This window comes from Acinonyx jubatus, chromosome C1 (genome assembly GCF_027475565.1).
Source record: "Acinonyx jubatus isolate Ajub_Pintada_27869175 chromosome C1, VMU_Ajub_asm_v1.0, whole genome shotgun sequence".
Lineage (NCBI taxonomy): Eukaryota > Metazoa > Chordata > Mammalia > Carnivora > Felidae > Acinonyx > Acinonyx jubatus.
Window position 1 is genome coordinate 20,560,477 of NC_069381.1, and position 21,324 is coordinate 20,581,800.

Below are 21,324 nucleotides of genomic sequence, written 5' to 3' on the forward strand. Positions count from 1 at the left end.
TCCACATTTATCCTCACGTTGTAGTTTCCAAGGAAACAAGATCCCGAGTCCTCTTGTTAGCTCAGGCCTGATGATAATCCCCTTACATGTAGCCTGCTGTGCTTTGAGGCTATCAAAACACTGCTTCTTTTAAATTTTACCTACACTCCATCTTTCCCCCAAATCCTAGAATAACTCTATCTCCTCCTGTGCTAGGTGAGATGCCCCGTGATTTCTCTGGTGTGCAGTCTCCCTTGCAGCATTAAGTTGATAAGCCTAAGTTTGTCAGACCACAGGTGGTCTTTATCAGATAGGCTTTATCTTGGGGGTTACCGATAAGAATTGTAAAAGGTGTTCACATTGCCTGGATAGGTATTTTAAAAATGGTAGTTATTTTTTATTATTTATGTATAAATATAATAAATGTGCATTTGACATCTAGTATTTGCAAGACATAAATGTATTGCTTTGGCAGATAGCACACAATAGCACAAGACACAGATAGAAAACCACTTTTTATTGAGATGGAGAAAATACAGGCACCTGGGTGGCTCAATCAGTTGAGTGTCCAACTTCGGCTCAGGTCATGATGTCACAGTTTGTGAGCTTGAGCCCTGCACTGGACTGGCTGCTGTCAGTACAGAGCCCGCTTCTGATCCTCTGCCCCCGCCCCCTGCTCCTCCCCCCAGCACTCTCTCTCTCTCTCAAAAATAAAACATTAGAAAAACACAAACAAAAAAACAACAATAACAAAACCCTATGTCTTCAGTTCCTAGGATTAAAAATACCTTTACTGAAGTTCACCTTAAATAGAGTCAAATGTAAATGAAAAATACTCAAGACTATTTTATAGGTAAAAAAGTACAATTGACATGATTTGCTATAAGATTTGACATATGGATCTAAGAAATGGTAGCGTTTTACTAACCAGAATCAGAGCCCCCAAATGTCATCTGTCCCTTTCTGTACAGAAAGAAATGCTCTTATAAATGCTGCACAGAAACAGCTTTGCTTACAAAATCTCTAAGGCTGAACGCAGGCTTATTCCCTCATTTGGGGTCTCCTCCCAAACAGGCAAACAGCTTCCTCTCTTTGACCTTTCCCAGACACTTCAAAATAGGCTGGGGTGGGGATGGGTGGAGAACTCAGGAAATAAACACTGCCAGTTCCCCCTTCACTTCTCTCTATCTTGATCTCTTCCCAAACCAAAATCCTACCGACGTCTGCCCATTTACGATAAGCTCACAAAATGCAGTCTTCTGTGGGAACATTGAGGTCATACAGTCCAAATAACTTACAGAATGATTTTTAAAATTTGAGAGTCTAGTTCTCCCCAAAATCCTGGTTTGAGATACATAGTAAATTAAGAGGCTATTTGGGAAAGATTTAGATGGAGAATGAGTTTAGGAATATGAGAATGCATTTTAGGGAAGAAGCAACATGAGGATGGAGTTATCTTAGTGTTTGGGTTTTGCAGTCAAATCTCAGAAAAGCAAATTGACTGCTGTGGTCTTAATTTTCTAAGTTTTGCAAAAGAAAAGAACTTACTTTGTCGAATTACTTTGCTTCAACATTAAAAAAAAAAAAAGATTGTCTATTATTTATCCCGAAGGTAAAAATATAGTTAGAACATTGTCCCTTGCTATGATAGAGCTTATGAACAGCGAATTGCAGTGAAGATTCATACATAGTATGTTGTCAATAAGAAATATTATCATCGCTTTATTGTTTAGATTAGAAGAGGGGTGGAGGAAGAAATAAAAGCTGTCTGTAAACCATTAAAGTGCTCCGCAAATACTATGAAAGCCCTAGAGGATGGAAGTAGAGTGAGGGATTTCAGGAGTTTGGTTACGGATCTGAGGGTCAAGGTTGTCGAATTCTCCCATATTTGGGCCTGAATTCTCAGACTAGGATGTTAGGGCTGAGATCATCGGTACAATTTTATGCTAATTGAAAATTCTTGCCTCCTGTCACCGTGCTCTAGGCGAGCAACAACACTGTCACAGCAGCTCCTCCAATCCGAGCCCCAACCGTATGACGTCATCGCCCCGCCCCATTTCTCCAAAGCGGATGCGTCCTGTCTCTAAGCTACTGTCACGGGCACCAGATCCAGCGCCGCCTGCGCAGTGGCCCGGGGCGGGACGGACGCATGCGCGCTGCGTGGAGGTGGGGCTAGTGCGCACGCAGCCCTAGCCCCCTCCCCCGCCCTTTCTCTTCTCGGTTTCCCCGTCAGGGTGCGGGTCCAGTCTGGTGGCTGCTTCCGGTAGGAAAGCGCTGCAGGGCGAGTCTGCCTTAGTTCCTCATCATGTCTTACGGTCCCTTAGACATGTATCGGACCCCGGGGTCCTCTGGGCCCCAGCTCCGGGACTTCAACAGCATCATCCAGACGTGCAGCGGCAACATCCAGCGGATCAGCCAAGCCAGTGAGCCGCGGTACAGGGCTGGGGGGCAGGGGCCGTCCCGGGGACAGGCCTGGGTGAGGGTGCCGGGACGCGGAGCCCGGCCGAGGCTACGGCCAAGGCCACACCTGAGGCCATCTCGGGCGCTCTCCTGTGGGGGCGGCGGGTTGCCATCCCCGAGTCTATCAGGCCCAGCCTCCCCGAGGGTCCCGAGCCCCAGCTGAAGCTTGAGTTTCTTCTCTGGTGTTCTCCTCTCACGGTCTTGGGGCCGAAACAGCAGTCCTGACAGCCCTAGGGTGGGAGGGGTGTGTGTGTCACCTCGGGAATAGTGAGTGAGTTGACTTGGCGCAGTGGTCAGCCGAGTTTTTCCTGTCATCCGCCTTCCCCCCACCCACCTCTCTTTGGCCAGTTTGGATCAGGAGTTGTTTACTGATGTAGATTTTAGGTTTACATTCCGCTCAGCTTCTTGCTCCTTGGAAATTAGCAGCTTTCAATTAAGGGAAGTGGAGAGGGCATGTGTTTGGGCGACTTAATACCCAGCTCTCCCTGTGATGAATTTGGAAATCAGATACAATAACTTGTATTTGAGGGACGAGGTGACTTCTGTTTTAATAAAGAGAATTCACCGAAAACATTTGGATTTACATGATTTTGTCTTTTGTAGCATAAGATGTGCACGTATTTTTGGATTTCAAGCGGATGAAGTTTTTGCATTCCTTCCCGATTTAGCCGCTTTTTTGAACAAATCTCGTACACAGAGAAGCTCAGGGACTTGGCCACATTCACACAGCAAGTAAGACATGACAGAGTTAGTGGCGGATTTCAGAATGTCATTGCTTGTCTTAAAACCACCTCCCCATCATTAGGTTCTGAGTAGGACTGAATTGATTGAGTCAAATACAGCCTGTTTCTTGTGCTTGAAAATCATCTCAGAGCCTTATAAACAGGTCAGCAGCACAACTTGACTTGGAAAGAATCCTCATTTATTATTGTGTTTTTGTGAGCTTGGCTGTACTCTTTTAATAGGTAGAACTCAGCTGGTCCTGAATTATAATTACGTTCTATATAAAGAGGGGGGAAAGTTTCTGATGAAGAGTGTGAGACTGGGTGATATGGAAGTGGAAGGAAGAATAAATATGTGGCCTGTATATTATAGAAATTTAAAAAAATTAATATGACCACTGGTTAGAAAGTATAGTATTTTGTGTTGTAATTCCTCCTTTTGTGAGGGAGCTGTAATACCAGTTAGGTCACAAGAGTCTACTTCAAGGCTGAAAGTTTATTGTTGAGGCTAAATGTAATCTTAATGTCTGAAATATTCATCCTAGGTGGGGTTTTTTTTGTTTGTTTGTTTTGGGTTTTTTGAGTATTAGGCATGTGGTAAGTGTAGGAACTGGCATAGATTCTTTCAACAGGGAGCCTGTGGAGTTGTAACAACTGAAATACAAAGTTGCAAGTGATCAGTACTACAGAAGAGGTATATAATAACATTGTGCAGGTGTTCAGGGGAGAATGATACCATTTTCATTTGGGAGGAACCTGGGAAGGCATTATGGCATTTGAGCTAGGTCCAGAAAGTGGTGGAAAAGATTCGAATTTTAGACAGTAGAGAAGGAAATAAAATGCACAAGGCATGCTGGTGGGAAAGTATGGGGTATATATAGGAAAGTAGAATGATTTAATTTGGCTGCGGGGGTGGACTCCAGAAAGTAGCGGAGAATTGGGTTGGAAAAGTTAATTTGGGGCCCAAACCTGAAAGGCTTTAAGTGTTAAACTAAGGGGGCTTGGATTTAATTCTTCAGGAGTATATATATTGAATTGGAAGGGAGAGACTGGAATTAGAGACACCAATTAGGAGCTGTGAAAATGAAAAGGAAGGAAAGGATAGCCTTCTTTGGTAATAGACTTGACAGGATTTAGCTGTTGGTTGGGTGTTGGGCTCAAGGGATCATTGGAGTCAACTGTTAATAACATTAATAGGTTATTTTTGAGTACATACTGTGTGCCAGGCAATGCAAAAAGTGCTTTATATGCATTATCTTATTTTTTTTTTTAACTACTCTGTGAAGTAGCTACCAATATTATTTCTTTGTATGGGTTAGGAAGCGGACTGAGAAAGTTTAAATAATTACCGAGCTAATAAATGGCAATAGCTGAATTTGAAACCACATCTGTCTCTTATGACCAGTAATTAGCTTTTTTATAATTTTTAATTAATATTACAGTTTGTAGCAGCCCTTCAACTTCCGAGTGACCTTTTTTTTTTTTTTTTTAACTCTCCATAGGAAAGTGGGGAATACCTGAGGCCATAGAACTTTCTCATGTGGTGTGTCTAACCTCCCTTGCTAGATTGTTAGCTCCTTTGAAGAAGCATGGGGCATGACTTATTCATCTTTATATTTCTAGTACTTATCTCAGTCCCAAATATATGATAGATTCATACATGTACTGTTCAACAAATATTCTTTGAGCACCCTCTGTGCGCTGGGATTGGAGTGATGAACAAGACAGACAGAATTGCTGCCCTGAGAATGTGTGTGTACCTATGTGTGTGTATATACATCTATAAATATCCAGTAATGATTAAATGCCATGAAGAAAATAGGGTAAGGGGATGGAGAATGAAGAGAGAAAGAGGGTGGGTGTTCTGTATTTTAGATCAGATGGTTAAGGAAGGGCTCTGTGAGGAGGTGATATTTGAATAGACACCTGAATGAAGTGAGGGAGAGAGCCATGTGAGTAGCTGGGGGAAGGCATTCTAGGCAGAGGTTATAGTAAGAGCAAAGACCTTAGTGTGTTCAAAGAATAGCAAGGAAGCTAGTGTGGCCAGACTGCAGTTAAAGAAGGGGAGCATAGTAAGAAGTCAGGGACGTAGCCAAACATCTTATCATTTAGGGTCTTGATGCTTTTTTAAAAAAAATTTTTTTTAATGTTTATTTATCTTTGACACAGAGAGAGAGACAGAGCATGAGCGGGGGAGGGGACAGAGAGAAAGAGGGAGACACAGAATCAGAAGCAGGCTCTAGGCTCTGTGCTGTCAGCACAGAGTCCGACGCGAGGCTTGAACTCACAGACCATGAGATCGTGACCTGAGCTGAAATCGGACGCTCAACTGACTGAGCCACCCAGGCACCCCTAGGGTTTTGATGCTTAATAAATAGTATATTTAAAGTGAATGAGGTTTTTCTACCATCTTTGAACTCTTACTGCCTCAGTTTCCTTGTACTGGGTGGTACCTACCACATCTTATGACCCTAGGCAGCATGAGTTGGAATTCTTCCCTTAGGGTTGTTAGATGAGGAATGGGGAATTTGAAATTAGTAGGGTGACATTGCTTCTACCTTGTTATGAGGTTGGTGACTTTCCCCAAACCTCTCCCAGACATGGCAGACATACTAAGTATGCACTCTCAAATTGAGCTCACAGACATATACCCATGTCCAGAGAGCCCTGCAAGCACTCTACCCATTGAAAATTTGAGAGAATAGCTATTCTTTTTTCTCAGCTGTCCAGCCACAGATGTAGGTTTGGAATTACTGAGCATATCAGCTGAAATATGGCAGGCCACCATGTGAGTTGATATAGATACAGCTAAGGCTGACTGCCTGGTACAACAAGGGTTGTTATCAGTATGTGTGGGGTACAGAAGAAATATACTTAACTCTGCCTATTATGGAGTGAAGGGTCTGGGCAAGTATTGCTGTGTCAGATATAGGAAAAGACCTAATAGCCTCCAAGTTAGCTTTGCTTCCAAGAGCAGCATTGCTGTTCTTTAATATTGCTTATTTATTGATAACAGTTTTTTAACTAAAAATAAATAAATAAAAGGCAGTTGAATTTTTAAAACTGATTACTGTGAAATCCCATGGGTGGTCTTTCAAAGTTATTTTTGCATTTGCCATTTGCTTTTTATTTCATTGCCATCTCGTAAATCTTCATGATGTCAACATGTGTATCGCAGCAGCAAACTCTCAGTGTCTCTGTTTCCATTCTTCTTCATCCTGATAATGTATCAGCAGTATGTCTAAAATCCTGGCTTGTTTTTTTAAGTATATTTACTTATTTTGAGAGAAAGAGAGACAGCGTGAGTGAGGGAGGGGCAGAGAGAGAGGGAGACAGAGGATCCCAAGCAAGCTCTGCACTGTCAGCGCAGAGCCCGATTCAGCTCTCAAACTCATGAATTGCAGGATCATGACCTGAGCCGAAATCACTGACCAAGCCAGCCAGGCGCCCCTAAAATCCTGTTTTGATTATACCACTCACCTCCTCAAGAGCCTGTGGTGGCTCTCTGTTGTCTGCTGCATCATATCTTAACTTTCTTTGTTTTCACTCTTTGTCATCATTTTTTTTTAAGATTTTATATTTCAGCCATCTCTACACCCAAGGTGGAGCTTGAGCCTACCACCCCAAGATTAAGAGGCATTTGCTCTAGGGGCGCCCAGTTGGCTCAGTAGGTTAAGCGTCCAACTTTGGCTCAGGTCATGATCTCACAGTTCATGAGTTCAAGCCCTGCATCAGGCTCTGTGCTGACAGCTCAGAGTCTGGAGCCTGCTTGGGCTTCTGTGTGTGTGTGTGTGTGTGTGTGTGTGTCTGTCTCTGCCCCTCCCTCACTCACGCTCTCTCTCTCCTTCAGAAATAAACATTAAAAAAATTTAAAAAGAAAAAAAAGAGTCATTTGCTCTACCGACTCAGTCTCTGTCATCTTAACCCAAATTAGCCGTATTTTCTACTTATCTTCACTCTTTGCTATAAGCAGGTTATTTTTCTTAACATCCTTAAACACTGGTTTTTGCTTCAAGTTTTTGCACCTTCTGTTCCTCCTTTCTTTAATATCTTTCCCTACCTCACTATCTAAATTATACAAATCCTCTGAGTTGTGCTTAAATCCTACCCCTTGCAACTAAGCCTTCCTTTGCTTTTGAAAGAAAGTGAAGTCAGAAGGGGCATGAGCTTTCAGGTCAGCCCTTCGGTGACTGAGTCCTCGCCCCTCTGTGCACTGTTAACCTTGGGCAGCTTATTTCCCTTTTTTGTTGCAACCCCAGGTGTGAAATGAATGGAATTGTTAAAATGGGGCATTTGAAAGTAGAGTGCTTGGCACATAGTAGACATTCAGTAAATGGTGATATTATTGGTCGAATCTCCTGCCCCACTATGCTTTAGTAGCTAGGTGAGCAGTTTCAGGAGTCACACTGCCCGGGTTTGAATCCTAGATCTGCTTCTTACTTACCTGTGTAGACATACTGCTTTACCGCTCTATTTCTCAATTTCCTCATCTTTAAAGTAGAGTAAAAAATAATCTACTTCATAGGGCTTTGAGACTTGAATGAGGTAATTATGAAAATTGCTTAAAACAGCACCTGCAACATAGTAAATGTTTAAGAAATGTTAACTATCCTTTTATGTTGTTGTTTTTCTTTGAATTCACAGGCACTTTTCTTTCACAGTTTAGCATTTATTTATATTCAGTATTCTTTAATTCGTTTTTTTTTTTTTTTTTTTATCTTGTCATTCTAATTAGAGAGATTACTTTTAGTTTTCTGGGGATAGAGACAGCATGCATTGTATAGTTCTCTTTAGCTCCGGTGTCTGGCACAGCAATGGTTATGTCGTTGGCATTCAGTATGTACTCAATTGATGTTATCATTGCTGAGTATGTTGTTCTTGGTCTTGAGTCTGATAATAATAGCTATCCTTCATTGAGTTCTTTTCTGTGCCAGACACTGTTCTAAATTTAGCCCCGTATTATCTTATTTTATTCTCTCAAAAACCGTATGAGAGTTCTCTTGTTATTCCCATTTTTTAGGTGAGGAAACTGAGGCACAGAGGAGTGGAGTGTTTTGCTCAAGATAGGAAAGCTGAGTCGGGGCGCCTGGCTGGCTCCGTCAGTGGAGCATGTGACTCTCGATCTTGGCATCGTGAGTTCAGGCTCCACGTTGGGCATAGAGCTAACTTAAAAAACAAAGAAAGAAAAGAAAAGATCATAACACTAAGGAGTAGTGGAGCCAGGAGTAACACATAGGCGGTCTTAATTCAGAGCCTGTGCTCTTAATTAACCATTACATATTTTGACCTTTGATATTTAGTGCTCATGTTCAGTTTGGTTTAGAGCTTTCCTATTGTAATAGAGTGGCTACTTTTTTTAAAGTCAGGTCATTTTCGTTGTATGAAAACAGAATATAAACCTAATTTTCAGAGTAACACACTGAGATGACTTTATTGTCTTAATCACCACATAGGCCTTCATTTTCCCATTTGGTGTAAATAATGTTTTTTCTTTGAATTTATATTTGTTTTTTTAATATAATATGACAGTAGTTGCTTTCATATGACTAGACCTTGATTTGGATTTAGGTTCATTCGGAGATTCAGATTCTGCTTAAAACTGATATCAGCTGAAAGTACATAAAGAGTGTTCAGTATAGAGTAGTTTGCAGTGTGGATATCAACTGTGATGTATAATAAGTTGATTTGTTTTGTAGTCTTCATAAAAGTTTTAGCCAGGACATGCTTTTAAAAATAGAATATTGGTGATGGAACTTGAGGTCTAGTTTTAAAAATAACAAAATTGCTTACACAGAACTGAAGGACTTGTCTTTCCATTTGGCCTAGTCATCTGGTTTCCAGGATTATGCAGCATTTCATAGAGGATTCTTTTCATCCAAAAGGTTGTAGCAAATCAGTCTAAGGTAAAACTTTTATTTACTAGAATGCTTAGAAAAAGGGTTTTCTCATTAGTCAAGATGACCAGAAAACCCTTTTAGATTCAACCCATTTAATAAAAATCTTCGCAAAAATATCACTTTACTTTTTGATATTTTATGTACACTCCAGTGAAAATAACTATATATGTGAACATTCTATTCCTTTTTGTGCCTTAAGCTCATTAAGGGGTGAAATTCTTCAATGGAAACTAGATGGCTCATTGAGTCATTATTTGTGTTTTAATGTTTATTTATTTATTTTTGAGAGAGAGAGAGAGAGACAGAATTCCAAGCAGGCTCCCCAAAGCCGAGAGCCTGACCCAGGGCTCGAACTCACAAACTGAGATCATGACCTGAGCCGAAACCAAGAGTCAGATGCTCAACTGACTGAGCCACCCTGGCGCCCCTCATTGAGTCATTAGTTTTTAGTAACCCCCTGGTGTTGGTGGTTATGGAGGGCAGTATACAAAAAATTCTGTTTCTTTGGATTCTAGTAAAGTAAGACACTACTCCCCTTATGATTTGAGTTTTGGGGTATCTGATACCTGAGTCTTGCTGGAAACTTTTAGGAAAATGCTTTAATATTCAGGAATTTAGAAAGACTTGATGGAGGCATAGATTGATTTTGGTGCTTAGCTAGCAAATGGCCTTATAAGTCCCCCTCTCCTGCACTTTCATAACCCTCCCCCAACAAAGTCAGGTAACCTCAACAAACAAGAGAAGTCAGGAGAATCTAGATGAAAAAGTTCTCAGCTGAGAATACACAAAAAACAACTGATTTTAATTGATTTTCCCCCCATGTGCTAGAAAATTCCCACTGCTCTCTAGGGTATTTAATAAAGCTTAAAACATTTTTTTTTTTACATTTACTTATTTTTGAGAAACAGAGTGAGACAAAGCATGAGCGGGGGAGGGGCAGAGAGCAAAGGAGACACAGAATCTGAAGCAGGCTCCAGGCTCTGAGCAAGTGGTCAGCACAGAGCCTGATGCAGGGCTCGAACCCACGAACTGGGAGATCATGACCTGAGCCGAAGTCGGGCGGTCAACCGACTGAGCCACCCAGGCGCCCCTATTTAATAAAGTTTTTAAAGTTTATTTTATTTTTTAGTGATCACTACACCTAACGTGGTGCTCTAACTCACGACCCTGAGATCAAGAGTTGCATGCTTGTCTGACTGAGCCAGCCAGGTGCCCTGGGTATTTAATGTTTTGATAGATGATTAATAACTTGATACTTTGACATATCTCTAGCGTTTCTAAGGAGAGTGCTCTACTTTATAAAGACAGTCAATGATAGGAGCTCTGTTTCCTTGAACTTCTTAAAGATCTACCTTAATGTGTCATCATATATTCAACCAACTACTTTCTGGAGGGGGGAGTGTGTGGGGTGTGTGTGTGTGTGTGCGCGCGCGCGGTTACACAAATACAAAAATGAGTAGAATGTGGTCCCTGCCCTCCAGAGGCACAAACTCAGTCCAGTCTCATCTGTACACACTTGGAACCTCTCTAAGCCAAACTCTGGCTTGCCAAAAACACTCCTTGGTTACATAGCATCGTTCTGGGACTATGCTTATTCATATTGTTGAATTTTAGCACTGAGGAGTGATGGGAATACTCAGAGATCATTTCATCCTCACATAGGTGTAAATATTTTATGAGGAGGGGCGCCCGGGTAGCTCTGTTGGTTAAGTGACTGACTCTTGGTTTCGGCTCAGGTCAAGATCTCACAGTTCTTGGGTTTGAGCCCCACATCAGACTACGCTGACAGCACACAGCCTGCTTGGATTCTCTATCTCTCCCTCTCTCTGTGCCTCCTCCACTAATGCTGTCGTTCTCTCACTCAAAATAAATAAACTTAAAAAAAAAAAGGGGGGGTGCCTGGGTGGCTCAGTTGATTAAGCATCTGACTTCAGCTCTGGTCATGGTTCGTGAGTTTGAGCCCTGTGTCGGGCTCTGTGCTGACAGCTCAGAGCCTGGAGCCTCCTTCAGATTCTGTGTCTCCCTCTCTGTCTGTCTGTCTGTCTGTCTCTCTCTCTCTCTCTCTCAAAAATAAATACTACAAAATGTTTAAAGAAAAAGAAAAAACAAGATTTTATAATGAGAAAACACCTCACCCCCACAACTAGTATTATAACGATAGTTAGTACTCAATATATGCAAGTTGAACCTGAATGCCACAGACATTTGGTGAAAAGAAACCCACTACATGAAATGAACTTGGTTGGTGCCATACATCTAGTTGTCAAATCTGGCTTAGAGGTCAGGTCTCAATTATTCCTCGCTCATGTTCATTCATAGCTTTTGTCTTAAATAAAGTGTCATGATATAAAAGGGAGGTTAACTCAGTCAACAATGACTTATGTACCCACTGGGTGCCTGTCACTCTGCTGGACTCTGGTGAGTACACAGGAGTGTTCCCAAAGGTGGGAGGGAGTTGGGAAGAGAACAGGTTAGAGCAAGGGCATCAGTCTACCTGGAGCAGAGAGCTGTTCAGTTGGGGAGTTATCAGATAAGCAGGGTGGGGCTAAGTGGAACACTGGAATTGAGACCTGCCCTGTGTTACTTCATTCTGTTTCCATTTAGTGTCAGCCTTTTGAGAAAACATAATGTGGCACGAAGAATATAGCCTTTGGAATTTGCCCTGGGCTTGAATTCTGGTTATTATGATACTCCGTGGCTTCCCATTTCATTACAAGTTGAAGTCCTTGATCTAGTTTACAAGGCCCTATATAATCTGGCCTCTGCCTCTTTGTCCACTTTTCCTCTCTCTTGCTTGCTCTATTTAGCCACAATGGTCTCCTCACTGTTCCTCCTTCACAGGAAGCACTCTTGCCTTGGGACTTTGCCTTAATACTCTCTTTGTTAGAAAGCTTCTCCCCCATATATTTGCATAACTTGATCTTTCACTTCCTTTAGATCTCTTCTCTGTGTCACCTTCTCAGAGAGGTTTTCTCTAACCACCCTATGTAAAATGAGCACCCTCTCCTTGCCCTGTCTTTCCAGCCCTTACCTGAATTTATTTTTCTTTATAGTACTTATCACCACCAGATATATACTTATTGTCTCTTTAAAGTGTTAGCTTCTCTTTCTAAAAAATGTTTATTTATTTTGAGAGAGAGAGAGATCGAGAGCGAGCTTGGGGGAAAGGCAGAGAGAGACAGAGAGAGAGAGACAGAGAGACAGAAAGGGAGAGAGAGAAATCCCAAGCAGGCTCACGCTATCAGCACAGAGCCTGATGTGGGGCTTGATCTCACAAACAGTGAGATCGTGACCTGAGCCAAAATTAAGAGTTGGAGGCTTAACAGACTGAGCCCCCCAGGTGCTCCTAAAATGTAACATGTAATCTTCTTGAGAGCAGATTCTTCTAGAGCATAGGACAGTGTAAAGTAGGTATTCTGAATGAATGGAGAGACGGATGGATGGATGAATAAATGAGTGTTGTTGTGCTTGTGAGCCTCAGTGAGCCCATCTATAATATTGAGAGCATAATGCTTATGCAAAGGGTTTTTGGAATCAAATAAGATAATGCTTATCAAGTGTAAAGGAAAAATACTCCTGTGTTTCCTCCACTTTAAATACTTCTGACATCAGATGTGTGGGTTTTCCATACACCAGACAATTCTGAGATTCTTCAAACACCAGTTGGATTTCCTACAATTTAACTCAATTCTGACACTTCTACCTGGAGTTAATATCAGATCCCACAGGTTAAGGACTGGGTCCCATGTGACTGTCCCTTTTCAGATACCAGTTACAAGTTCGGTTGTCACATGTGCTTCTGACCAGTGGGCTGTAAAATCAGAGGTTCCCATGAGCCCCTCCTTGAGTTTGATTAATTTGTTAGAGCACCTCACATAATTCAGGAAAACATTTGCTTACTAGATTACCAGTGTATTATAAGAGAGCATAATTCGGGAACAGCCAGGTAGAAGAGATGCCCATTCAAGGAAGGGGCTTGGACACCCTCTGACACTGTCTGTGTATCTTCAGCTGTTGACCAACCCAGAAGTTCATCAAGTGTACTTGAAGAGTTTTTATAGAGCTTAATCTGTAGTGCCTATCACCCTCCCACCCCCCATTTCCCTAAAGTCTGTGGGTGGGGCTGAAAGTTCTAACCTTCTAATCACTTGGTCATTCTTCTGACTAGCCCCACCTAGCCTAAGGCTATCTAACTTTAAATCACCCCAGGAGCATAAACTCAGTGTGCTCAGAAGGGGGTCTTTATGAATAACAAAAGACACTCCCATTGTGCACAAAATTCCAAGGGTTTTAGGTGCTTTGTGCCAGGATCTGGGGACAAAGACCCAATATATTTTCTATTATATCACATCAAGTACCTAACCAATTGTCTGGCACAGAAGAAATGCTCAATTAATGCTAATGCCCTCTTATAAATTATTTGTATGGATAGCCAGTTGATAGCTCTAGTGGTATCCTAATTCCTATTTGACTGAGATAAGGGGAAATTCCATATGTTAGTGATGAAAAATTTTATCTTGTAGGATGCTGTCTTAGCAAAATTATGGTGTTTACATTTTCCTGTGGAACCATTAAGCTAAAAGGAACCCTCATTTATTTTTTTAATGTTTATTTATTTTTGAGACAGAGAGAGACAGAGCATGAACGGGGGAGGGTCAGAGAGAGAGGGAGACACAGAATCTGAAACAGGCTCCAGGCTCTGAGCCGTCAGCACAAAGCCCGACGCGGGGCTCGAACTCACGGACCGTGAGATCATGACCTGAGCCGAAGTCGGATGCTTAACTGACTGAGCCACCCAGGCGCCCCAAGGAACCCTCATTTAATAGAATAAATATATTTTATGAAGTTGGTCAAAAGGCACAATTTTAATCACTTGAACACTATATTTCTGTTATAAAATTGGAGTTACGTTTTTGCTAAAAAAAAAAAAAACAAAAAAACAACCCAAAAAACAGTCCCAAAATAAGATAAAATCATAATTTGAAGTGCTACAAGTTTATATATTCTTGACTTTGGAATTTTTGTTTTATAACACGTATGACAGCGATTTTGGCTAGAGAGAAGTAACTTGTACATATTACTAAGGATGAGTTTGTTCAGTTTCTACTTGGGAGTAGAGTCACCCAACAATCAGATTTGGCTTAATCATTGTTTCTAATCAGACTTGGAAGCTATTAGTTTATCAGTGTTTTTGTAAGGTAACTGGTACTTAATAAACCTCAGCTTGCATTTTTACTATTCTTGGTGACCAAATTAGGGGCACGATTAAGACCTAGCCCCACTATCAACAATAGCCAAAGTATGGAAAGAGCCCAAATGTCCATCGATGGATGAATGGATAAAGAAGATGTGGTATATATATATACAATGGAGTATTGCTCGGCAATCAAAAAAGAATGAAATCTTGCCATTGGCAACTATGTGGATGGAACTGGAGGGTATTATGCTAAGTGAAATTAGTCAGTCAGAGAAAGACAAATATCATATGACTTCACTTATATGAGGACTTTAAGAGACAAAACAAATGAACATAAGGGAAGGGAAACAAAAGTAATATAAAAACAGGGAGGGGGACAAAACAGAAGAGACTCATAAATATGGAGAACAAACTGAGGGTTACTGGAGGGGTTGTGGGAGGGGGGATGGGCTAAATGGGTAAGAGGCACTAAGGAATCTACTCCTGAAATCGTTGTTGCACTATATGCTAACTAAGGATGTAAATTTTAAAAAATAAAAAATAAAATGAAAAAAAAAAAGACCAAACCCCAAATTTTGTTATTTTAAGGAGCACCCTATCATAAGAAAACAGTAGTTTTTTTTAATTTTTAAATTCTTCTGTCTTCTAATCTTTTTTAAATGTTTATTTACTTGTTTTGAGAGAAGGGGAGAGAATCCCAAGTAGGCTCAGTGCTGTCAGCACAGAGCGCAACATGGGGCTGGATGCCACGAATCAAGAGTCAGATGTTTAACCATCTGAGCCAGGCAGGCATCCCAGGAACTACTAATTTTTATTTTTATTTTTTATTTTTGTATGTTTATTTATTTTTGAGAGAGAGAGTGGGGGGGGGGGTGAAGAGCAGAGAGAGAGGGAGGCAGAGTATCTGAAGCGGGCTCTGCACTGATAGCAGAGAGCCCAATGTGGGGCTTGAACTTAACGAACCATGAGATCATGACCTGAGCTGAGGTTGGACATTTAACCAACTGAGTCAACCAGGTGCCCCAGGAACTACTAATTTTTAAAATTCAAAGTTCTAGTAAGTGAAGATTCTTTCTTACTGGATATGGAAGCATTGTATACGTTGCCCCCATAATATATATATAATATACTTCCTCCTCATCTTCCACTAAGCAGTCATTTATCAGTCTGATATCTCACAAGTGAAACTTTGGCATTAATACTGAGAGAATAGGAAAGCCCCTCACAAAGGAAACTGTGTTTTGGTTGGAGGAGTCATATACCTATTGTGTTATATTATCTCTTAAAGTTCTGGTGAAACTTGAATATAACCACGATTCCTCTGGTAAAAGAATACACTGTTATTATGTTCTATACCCCAGCAACTTGGAATAGAAGATAATGAATGCTCTTAAGCAAGCAAGGAAGCAAGTGGCGCCTGGGTGGCTCAGTCGGTTAGGCGTCCAACTTCGGCTCAGGTCATGATCTCACAGTTTGTGGTTTCGAGCCCAGTGTTGGGCTCTGTGCTGACAGCTCAGAGCCTGGAGCCTACTTCAGATTCTGTCTCCCTCTCTCCTTGCCTCTCCCCCCGACTTGTGCTCTGTGTCTCTCTCTCTCTCTCAAAAATAAACATTAAAAGAAAAAAACAACAAGCAAGCAAACAACAGAAAATAAATAAAACAAAATCCCAATCTCTTCAGGTGAATGAATGAATGAATCTATTTTCTTTATCCTCCCTGCCAACCAGCAAAAGAACAGAGAGCAGGATAAAAAGGAAATCAAAGGGTCAACTACACTTCAAAAAAACCCACAAAACCCAAAAATACTTAGAATAAGAAAAAAAGAAAAGAAATCAGCGCTCTACTTCTGTTACACAAATCAGTAAGGTATACGGGGCCATTCACATTCCCAGGCAGGCTGGTGTTAGAGTCTTTCTTCTTACTGATAGATGATCACTTCCTCTGGACCTCTGCTTTCCTAGTCCAGGGTTAGAGGCCTAAATATCTAGAATTTAAACATGAGCTAGTGTTAGCAAAATATCTAGGAAAAGATAGAGAACGTTATGTGAACAAAAACACATATTTGACTATAAGACAACATAGGTAAAAGAACATAGGCCTTAGAGTTTGATGTACCTGTGAGTGAATTTTTTGCCCTAACACTTATTGTGTATCTTGACATAATTAACTTCTGTAAATTTAACTGATATAACTTTTCTAAATGTATTTCCTCATCTGCAAAATGAAGATATATCTACTTCGGATTGTTGCTATGAAAATTAATAAAATAACGCCTACAAAGCTCCTGATATAGTGCCTGGCACATAGAGGTGCTCAGTTGATAGTAATTTATTATTGATAACAAATGTACATTGTCTTTCCCAAAATGTTTGCTATAGAAAAATTATTGTATTATGAATTTAAATTTTCATTGTTAGGAGTTGATATTTGGTATTAAGACCCCTTCCAAAGGTATTGAAATATTAAACCAGCACCATGGGAAGTCTAGAAAATTTTGGAAGTTCTTTGAGAATGATGAACGAAACTGCCACCCCCTACTTGGTGACATAGTTACTCTATAGGAGAAAGGTGAACCTCGGTTAGTTTTAGAAGGGAATGTATATGCCAAAGTTTTGATCACAGCATGCTTTTTGTTAGTTGCATGAACTTATTCAGGATGTGGAGAGAGACCAGCGATCTAAGAAGTAGGGTGCTCATGGTGAATGTATTTTTCTTTTAAATAAATCTTTTTCCCCCTTTCCCTAGCTGCTCAGATAAAGAATTTGATGAGCCAACTAGGAACTAAGCAGGACTCAAGCAAACTACAGGAAAATCTGTGAGTAGCTTCCTAACAAGGTTGGGTTTGGTGAGGGCCCTCTAGGATGCACTTACTGTCCTTGCTGCATGCCAGCTCACTTAGGTTTCAGGCCTATGGAGTCAGAATGACAGGCAGTGGGACATGAAGTAACAGTTGGATCTAGAAGAGGGGCACCAAAATATATTCATGGTTTGTGATCTCCATTGCCTTTCAAAATCCTTGAACTCCGATTCTTTCTTCTTTGGGCAGTTTAGGAATTTGAGGAAGTAGAGAAGGGAACTCCTACCACTGTTAAACTATATTCTGCCTAAATGAGCCTCCTTGTTGGCACAGGACTCCTGATGATCTGCAGAGGTCATCTAGTCTAGTGGGATTTCCAACTATAAACACTAGAAAAATGTATTCCGAATGACCGGAGGGGTGTCTGAGGGAGAAGAGAATGGACTGGTAGTAGGGACTCATGAATCTTTTTATTACATCCTCCTTGACCCCATTTCTGCTTTTGGAAATTTTATTCTTCATCTTTAAGATATATTGAAGGATATTCTGTGTTTCCTGTCCTTGATGGTGTGAATTGAGAGACTGACTTACTACTCTGAGCTTTTTCTAGGGAGATGTGAAAAATCTTTGTGTTGGTCATGTGTTAGTCATGTCTGGGAGGTTCAGGCCCTTAATTGACTGCCTCTTGTTTTGACTCCCTTGTCTTTTAATCTTGGAGGCCCCTTTGCAGTGAAAAAACACTAACAATTAGTAGTGTGGTTTCTCTGTCCTCCCTTAAAACCTTTGTAGAAATGGCGAGAGAGTAGAGGAAACCATGACTAAAAGGAGCTCTTTTAGGGTTTCCACTACTTTCCAATCCCACTTAATATAATGCATATTCTTTCCTCTTTAATTTCCCTTCTCTTATACTCCGTATGTGTTTTTACACAGTACAGGGCTTCTTTGTTTTGGAGGGGAGAGCCAGAAAGTCAAGCATGAAGGACAGTAGGGAGCCAAGTATAAAGCTGAAAAAGCACCAGCTTTAAGCAAGAACGTGGGTGTAGATCTTTGGAGGTTGTTCCCTAGGGTGGAAACTGTGCTTTTAGTGCATATTTCCTCCAACCCCCAGTGTCTGGATTTTGTCTCCAGTCAGTGGCCTGTGACAGGCAGCAGCTGTGCCGAACTGCCGGGCAGTTCAACGTGAGTTTTGTGAGAACTCAGTGTGTTCCAACTATTCGAGTTAGGTGTGGGGGCAGCTGCTCTTAAATTTCTATCAGAACTGCTGATAGGCTTTTCTTGTCTCCGTGAGGAGTTAAAATACCTGATCCGTAGGTTTCACTGAGGCAGGTTCTTTCTACTGAGTAACATGTTTTTGACTGAGTCGTATTTGTGGAATTTTGTGTGGGGGGGAACCTGGGCCTCCGGGAACCCATTCCTTCAAGTACTGTTTCATTCCCCGCATCGCAAGGCACTGTGGGCACAAGCTGGCACAAAGTGTGACAGCTCTTGAGCGGTGGGAATACCCTGAATCACGTCTTTTCTCTCTCAGGCAGCAGTTACAGCACTCCACAAATCAGCTTGCCAAGGAAACAAATGAGTTACTGAAGGAGTTAGGGGCCTTGCCTCTTCCCTTATCTGCTTCGGAACAGGTAGGTATTTTCTGGGGTGTATATGTGTGTATGTTTGTTTAATAGGAAAGGACTTCGTGAGACAAAAAGTTTCCCAGACAAACAAAAATTAAAGGAGTTTGTGACCACTAAACCAGCCCTGCAAGAAATTTTAAGGGAGACTTTCTGAGGGGAGAAAAGATGAAAATACATATACATGTATATAAATACCAAAAGCAACAAAAGATTAGAAAGGGCCAGAGAACACCACCAGAAACTCCAACTCTACAAGCATCATAATGGCAATAAATTCATATCTTTCAGTACTCACTCTAAACGTCAATGGACTCAATGCTCCAATCAAAAGACATAGGGTAACAGAATGGCTAAGAAAACAAGATCCGTCTATATGCTGTTTACAAGAGACCCACTTTAGACCTAAAGACACCTTCAGATTGAAAATAAGGGGACGGAGAACCATCTATCATGCTAATGGTCAACAAAAGAAAGCCAGAGTAGCCATACTTATATCAGACAATCCAGACTTTAAAATAAAGACTGTATCAAGAGATTCAGAAGGGCTTTATATCGTAATCAAGGGGTCTACAGACCAAGAAGACCTAACAATTGTAAACATTTATGTGCCAAATGTGGAAGCGCCCAAATATATAAATCAGTTAATCACAAACATAAAGAAACTCATCGATAGTAATACCATAATAGTAGGAGACTTTACCCCACTCACAGCAATGGACAGATCATCTAATCAAAAAATCAACAAGGAAACAATGGCTTTGAATGACACACTGGATCAGATGGACTTAACAGATATATTCAGAACATTTCATCATAAAGCAGCAGAATATACATTCTTCTCCAGTGCACATGGAACATTCTCCAGAATAGACCACATACTGGGACACAAATCAGCCCTCAGCAAGTACAAAAAGGTCAAGATCATACTGTGCATATTTTCAGACCACAACGCTATGAAACTTGAGATCAGTCACAAGAAAAAATTTGGAAAGGTAACAAATACTTGGAGACTGAAGAACCTCCTACTAAAGAATGAATGGGCTAACCAAGCAGTTATAGAGGAAATTAAAAAGTATATGGAAGTCAATGAAAATGATAACACCACAACCCAAAACCTCTGGGACGCAGTAAAGGTGGTCATAAGAGGAAAGTATATGGCAATCCAGGCCTTCCTAAAGAAGGAAGAAAGATCTCAGATACACAACCTAACCTTACGCCTTAAGGAGCTGGAAAAAGAACAGCAAATAAAACCCAAAACCAGCAGAAGACAGGAAATGATAAAGATTAGAGCAGGAATTAATGCTATCGAAACCAAAAAAACAGTAGAACAAATCAATGAAACCAGAAGCTAATTCTTTGAAAGAATTAACAAAATTGATAAACCCCTAGCCAGTTTGATCAAGAAGAAAAAGGAAAGGACCCAAATAAATAAAATCAAGAATGAAAGAGGAGAGATCACAACCAACTCAACAGAAATAAAAACAATAATAAGAGAATATTGTGAGCAATTATATGCCAATAAAATGGGTAATCTGGAAGAAATAGAAAAATTCCTAGAAACATATACACTACCAAAACTGAAACAGGAAGAAATAGAAAATTTGAACAGACCCGTAACCAGTAAGGAAATCAAATTAGTAATCAAAAACCTGCCAAAAAACAAGAGTCCAGGGCCAGATGGCTTTCCAGGGGAATTCTACCAAACATTTAAGAAAGAGTTAACACCTATTCTCTTGAAACTGTTCCAAAAAATAGAAATGGAAGGAAAACTTCCAAACTCTTTCTATGAAGCTAGCATTACCTTGATTCCAAAACCAGACAGAGACCACACTAAAAGGAGATCTGTAGACCAATTTCCCTGATGAATATGGATGCAGAAATCCTCAACAAGATATTAGCCAACTGGATCCAACAATACATTAAAAAAGTTATTCACTGTGACCAAGTGAGATTTATACCTGGGATGCAGGGCTGGTTCAGTATCCACAAAACACTTAATGTGATTCATCACATCAATAAAAGAAAGGACAAGAACCATATGATCCTCTCAAATAGATGCAGAGAAAGCATTTGAGAAAATACAGCATCCTTTCTTGATAAAAACCCTCAAGAAAGTAGGGATAGAAGGAGCATACCTCGAGATCATAAAAGCCATATATGAATGACCCAACACTAATATCATCCTCAATGGGGAAAAACTGAGAGCTTTCCCCCTAAGGTTAGGAACAAGACAGGGATGTCCACTCTCGCCACTGTTATTCAACATAGTATTGGAAGTCTTAGCCTCTGCAATCAGACAACACAAAGAAATAAAAGGCATCCAAATCGGCCAGGAGGAGGTCAAACTTTTACTCTTCACAGATGACATGATACTCTATATGGAAAATCCAAAAGATTCCACCAAAAAGCTGCTAGAATTGATTCATGAATTCAGCAAAGTTGCAGGATATAAAATCAATGCACAGAAATTGGTTGCATTCCTATACACCAACAATAAAGCGACAGAGAAATCAAGGAATTGATCCCATTTACAGTTGCACAAAAAACCATACAATACCTAGGAATAAATCTAACCAAAGAAGTGAAAAATCTATACACTGAAAACTATAGAAAGCTTCTGAAAGAAATTGAAGAAAACACAAAAAAATGGA

At 40.7% G+C, this 21,324-nt stretch overlaps 1 protein-coding gene across 1 annotated transcript in view; it reads left to right on the forward strand.

Annotated features, from left to right (window-relative positions):
- The first annotated feature begins 2,157 nt into the window (after nucleotides 1-2,157).
- The window catches only part of STX12 (syntaxin 12), a 41,977-nt gene continuing 22,810 nt past the window's right edge, over nucleotides 2,158-21,324 (forward strand). The window contains exons 1-3 of the mRNA XM_015075061.3: nucleotides 2,158-2,402; nucleotides 17,000-17,069; nucleotides 18,580-18,679. Of these exons, the coding sequence (XP_014930547.1) occupies nucleotides 2,285-2,402; nucleotides 17,000-17,069; nucleotides 18,580-18,679 (288 nt within the window). The 5' untranslated portion in view covers nucleotides 2,158-2,284. The remainder of the gene's footprint in view (nucleotides 2,403-16,999; nucleotides 17,070-18,579; nucleotides 18,680-21,324) is intronic.